Below are 5043 nucleotides of genomic sequence, written 5' to 3'. Positions count from 1 at the left end.
GTACAATCTGCCTGGAGAATCTTCAGTTCCACCTCCCCCACTCCTAGTCCCTCTTCCTATCCACAGCAGCCAAGGGATTTTTAGAAAGTGGTCGTTGGATGGACTCCCGGAATAAAAGCCCTCGGAAGACTGGCCTTCATTGTTAGAATAAAACCCAAGGATTCCACACACCTGGTCCAGCTCCAATCTGGTTAATGGGAACCCCCCTTGATCCCTGGAAGGGATCAAGGTTATTCCCACACCCTAGCTGCTGAATTGGCAGTTCCCTCCTCCAGAGGGAGCTCTTCTCAAAGGCCACCTCCCCAGAGGCCTTTCCTTCACTGGCTTCTTCCTCCCTTCCTCTATTCTACTTAAAACAAACCTTTGTGCTGGAGATGAAGCTGAGAGACAGACTTGTCCAGAATCCCCATGAGGTGTGGCTCAGGGGTAGAGCCCCTGCCTAGCTTCCCCAGTGAGTAACTGGGGGGTGTGGCTCAGCGTATTAGGCTCTTCATTCAATCTTCAGCATAAAAAAAGAAAAACAGTGACAGTCACAACCACCGATATTTATTTGTATATTGTCCTTTTCTCCCAGGCTGTAAATACCTGGAGAGAGAGGCTCCTGCCTCTGCTCAATGCAGCTTCCTGGCACCTAGAGGACCAGACAAAGGGATGTCCAATATTCGCTGAATGAATAATTGAATGGTGTTTAATAACCCCAGTGGAACCTGAAGGAGGCAGGGCATCCATCTCAGCCTTTTAGACCTAACTTAATTAGGAAAATGGGTACCTACGAAGTACAAGAAGTCAACAGGTCACTTCCACGAGGACAGGACCACAGAGGCTAAGAAGCACTCTCTGTCCAAGGTTTGGGGAGGATCAGGGAAGGCTTCTAGTACTCTAGTGCAGGAGACAGTTAACTCTTGAGGAGCCAGGTCACCCCTGGAGGTAGAACTGACACCAACCACCACGTCTTCTCAGCCTGTTTCCTAGATGGCAAGGCAGTACCCAGAAGCCTGGAGCCCCCTGGTGGCCAGTCCTTACTACGCAGAGCCAAGCTGGACACGGTTGGCCAACTACTTTGACCACTGGAGTCTCATCTCTGCAGAGATGTGATGGATAAAGGCAAGCCAGTTCTATTTTCACAGGAAGAAATGGCAGATTGGAGAGGTTAAGGCAGGGTACAGTCCCTTCATGGGGCACAGTCACTCCCCAGGGCTCAGGTCCCACAGACACAGGTAGCTCTGGAAGACAGGGCAATGTGCACAGATGGCTTCCCAGGCACAGGGCACTACAGAGTACAGTCACTTCCCAGGGCACAGGGCAATGTAGAGTGCAGGACTCAGGTCACTCCGTGGGGCTAAGGTCACTCTGCAGGACACAGGTGGCTTCTGCCCGGTCCCCTCCATCCCCGCACAGGGTGGCTCCATCTCTGGATTGCTCACAGGTGCAAGGTCCCTGTGAAGCTGCAGGGTCACTGCTTGGGTTCCCCGACAGTGGAGGCTTGTCTTCCAACACGCGGCGGCCCTTGCCGATGGCCAGGCGTGGCAGGCCTCGATTGAGGCCATCCAGGAGCGCACAGGCCTGGCAGAGCGTGTGGCTGGCCAACGCCCCGCAGCGAGAACAGGTGCCTGGAGGAGGGGGCCGAGCCGCCGGGGCAAGAGCCAGGCGCTCCGCCGAGTGCACGAGGTCCAGCACTGCTGATGGCCGAGCTGCCTCCAGGCGCTTGAGCAGGTCTCGAGCATGGCCACGGAAAGCCTCGGGCGCATACACGCACTCTTCCGAGAAGTAGCGCAGGCGGCGGAAGTGCGCGTACAGCACCACCTCCTTCTGCGAAGCGAACTGCAGTGGCCGGCACCGCGGGAGAGCGCATCCCTCGCCCGCAGAGCCCAGCACTCCGCCCCGCGCCAGCCGCCCAGCATCACCGCGCAGGAAATTCATGAGCACTGTCTCCGCCATATCGTCGGCATTGTGGCCTGTGGGAGAGAGCTCGGGTGAAGGCTAGGGGAGGGGTGGGGGCGCCGAGAACCACTGGAGAGGGAAAGTGGAGAGGAGGCCAGCCATATGGAAACCCTGGACCAGGAGACTGAGGAGAGGACCCTGCAGATCCTCAGTAATGAGACAATGTAGAAGGGACCATAAAGTGGGGAGCAGGAGAGTGGAGGGAGGGACACCCAGAACCCAGAGAGAAGAAGGGGCGGTGGAGACACCACGCTACCCCATTTCCTCTCACGACACACTACCCCAGCCACGTCCTTCCTGTGCTCACCTGTCACGATGTGTGAAGCTCCCACGAGGCGCGCGCCCTCCTCCAGTGCACGCCGCCGCAGCACCCCGCAGAAGGTGCAGCAGGAGCGGCTGCGGCCAGAGCCGGCAGTGCTGCGAGCCACGGCGTCCATCGTCCAGCCCCCGAACAGGTCTGCATAGGCCACGATAGTGAGCGGCAGCTCCCAGCGCGCTGCCTGGCTGCTCACGGCCTCCAGCGCTGCGTCACGGTAGCCGCCGATGCCCTCGTCCACGGCCACCAGGTGTAGCGTGATGCCCAGGCGTGGCGCGAGCTCGCGCAGCACGTGTGCCAGTACTGTGGAGTCCTTGCCGCCCGAAGCGCCCACGGCCACCACTGCACCCGGGGGCAGCAGGTGCCCTGCGAGCACGGTGTGCAGCACTTCGGCCTCAAAGGTGGCACAGAAGCAGGAGCCGCATAACGCCTGCCCCGAGCGCGGGCGGCGGAGGGCAGCGCGGGCCGCGTGGCAAGAGGAGCACGTTGGGGCGGGCATCGCGGGAAGAAAAGTGGGTCGCTTGGGATAGCCACACTGTGGAGGAAAGAGTAGGAGATAATTTGGGGCATCTACATGGCAGGGCTGATGGGAGAGAAGAGGGGTCACGAGAGATATCCATACTGCTGGGCTAATGGAGAGAGAAGGGAAACTGGTCACCCAGGATGTCTGCTGAGGGGAGAGGACGCGGGTCACATGGATAGTCTTTGTTGTCCGGATGCTGCGGACATGCTGTCCTACCTCGAGTGTCACTTGCACAGGGAAGCTCAAGGGAAGGGCAGCTTCTTTCTGCACCAAGAAAATAAGGACCTGATGATGTAGTTTCTGGGGTTGGGGGCAGAGAGGAAGACATACAAGATGTGGGGTGCCTTTAAGGACAAGTTGCAGTTTTGAGGTCATTATTACAGCCTTGATCATGGAGACAAGCTGGGTGTCACTGACATTGACTTCCAGGGCTGAGTAGAAGCTGGAAGAGCCTGCTATTCTGAGGCAGAGGGCTAGAGGTGTTTGGATTTTAGTAGGGGGTGTAGGATACGGGACTTGCTCTCCTTCCTGATTGCATCCCCTGAAAGGTAAGGTACCCTCTTCCTCCTCTAGGCAAACAGAAGCTGTCTGCAGCACCTCTAGGTTGCTGGCTGTACTGAACCTGTAAAAACTCTCCAGACTCAGAACTCTCTGACAGATTATGGCATCTCCAGCTTGGAGTATCCTGTAGCCTCTTGCCATTCCGTGCAGGTACGGCTATCCTAGGATTTACCACAATGATCAGAATTACCTGGCAACTGCTTCTACGAGGACAAGACCAGTTTCACTCAGCCCTCATCCGGATTCCTTTCACCAAATGGTGTTCTCCAGCGATGCGAAGCTCTGCCCTTCCAGGTGCTCAGACTAGATGCTCTGGGATCTAGGACCTCCCTGATCACTCACTCACCTGGTCGGAGGCTCAAAATGCAAAGTAGTCTTGACTTGCTTTCCAAACATTCCTAACCCAATCTCAGAACTCATACTAAGGTCCCCTAAAAGAGTACAGCCAATCCTGTTTGTGGCTTCAAAACAGATGGAGAAGCCATATACTTCCCACCTACTCCCCCAGAATGCTTGTCTGGGTCACCGGCCTCTTTTCCACATTGTTCTGTGACTGACTTTAGCACTTGCTGACTTGGCCTGTGAGTCCCTGTGGCTCCTCCCCCTTACTCTCAACTATCTCAGGAACACCCCTCTCCTTTGGCTTAGATCTCAGCAAGCAGCTCTCAGAACTCATTCATCCCTCATGGCTAGGCATTGCTCCTTGAAATATTTCCTTCCAGCTTTTGATACCATCCTCCCTCTTGCCTGGATTATGTTCCCATCAGTGTCTCACCAGGTCATTTCCTCAAGCCCTGGCCAGCAAGCCTGAAAATCATCAGGTTCGAAGGTGCTTCCAGGTTCGACCTCCAACCCACCCATTGAAGATTCTTGCAGGGCACCCTTCAGAAGTCAAGTGGCCCTAAAATCTGTACCTTCTGCCTGGCATCTGTCTCCTGAGAGTGGCCACCACCTTCTGCCCAGTATATTCAGAATGAGGTGCAAAGTCACTCTGTCCTCAAGTCACCTAATCCTAGAGGGATTTGCTGTTGTGAGGAGTAGTTTACCGGCACAGGCAGAAACAGGAAGCCAGGAGACCACATCGGCAGTCCTGAGCTGAACCAGGCTGAAGCTAATAAACATGTAGGAGGTGGGGGGTAGTATACAGACAAGCTGCAAGCCCCAGAGGTAATACTAGGAATGGTGCCACAAGCCTTTAATCCCAGCACTCAGGAGGCAGAGACGGCTGAATTTCTGCAAATTCCAAACTAGCCTGGTTTACATAGCAAGTTCTGAGCCATTCAAGGCAACGTGATGAAATCTCGTCTAAAAACAAAAACAAGCACAACAAACAAAAAAACCGAGGGGTGCCTCCGGTGACCGACTTTCCTAAAGGGCAGAGAAGGGTCTTCAGAACACAAGAGAAGCAAGAGAAGGCAGATGGTCTGTCACCACTAAGAGAGCAGGAAGGCCTAGCAAGAGATTGGATTAGAGGGGGATCCTGGCCACAGCACGAGTTGGCAATCACAAAAGCGAGTGTTAAATTCCTAGAGACCTTCACCTCTCCGATGGCACCACAACCCTGAGCTCGCTAGATCCGGAGCAAGAGGAACACTGACCTGGGTGGAATGGGTTCTGCACTCTGCCTGCCACGCGGAAGCCTGGAGCGGAAGCTGCCCTGAGACTACAACTCCCACAAGGCCTTGGACTGCCTTACCTACGA

General features: G+C 55.5%; 1 protein-coding gene across 6 annotated transcripts; it reads right to left on the bottom strand.

Annotated features, from left to right (window-relative positions):
* Window positions 1–524: 524 nt before the first annotated feature.
* Window positions 525–5043, bottom strand: Ctu1 (cytosolic thiouridylase subunit 1). 6 transcript variants are annotated; one of them, XM_035446640.1, is made up of 4 exons: window positions 4117–4999; window positions 3532–3698; window positions 2249–2792; window positions 525–1955 (listed from the first exon to the last, which is right to left on the bottom strand). In XM_035446640.1, the coding sequence occupies exons 3-4, from the start codon at window positions 2754–2756 to the stop codon at window positions 1327–1329; spliced, it is 1137 nt and encodes a 378-aa protein (XP_035302531.1). In that variant the 5' UTR covers window positions 2757–2792; window positions 3532–3698; window positions 4117–4999; the 3' UTR covers window positions 525–1326. The 6 variants fall into 6 exon arrangements, with proteins under 6 accessions (XP_035302531.1, XP_035302532.1, XP_027276650.1 ...); XM_035446641.1 differs by having other exon boundaries at window positions 3532–3687; XM_027420849.2 differs by having other exon boundaries at window positions 3532–3687; window positions 4940–4981.

This window comes from Cricetulus griseus, chromosome 6, assembly GCF_003668045.3.
Source record: "Cricetulus griseus strain 17A/GY chromosome 6, alternate assembly CriGri-PICRH-1.0, whole genome shotgun sequence".
Classification (NCBI taxonomy): domain Eukaryota; kingdom Metazoa; phylum Chordata; class Mammalia; order Rodentia; family Cricetidae; genus Cricetulus; species Cricetulus griseus.
Note: the sequence above shows the minus strand (reverse complement) of the source record. Positions and strands in the feature narration are given on the sequence as shown.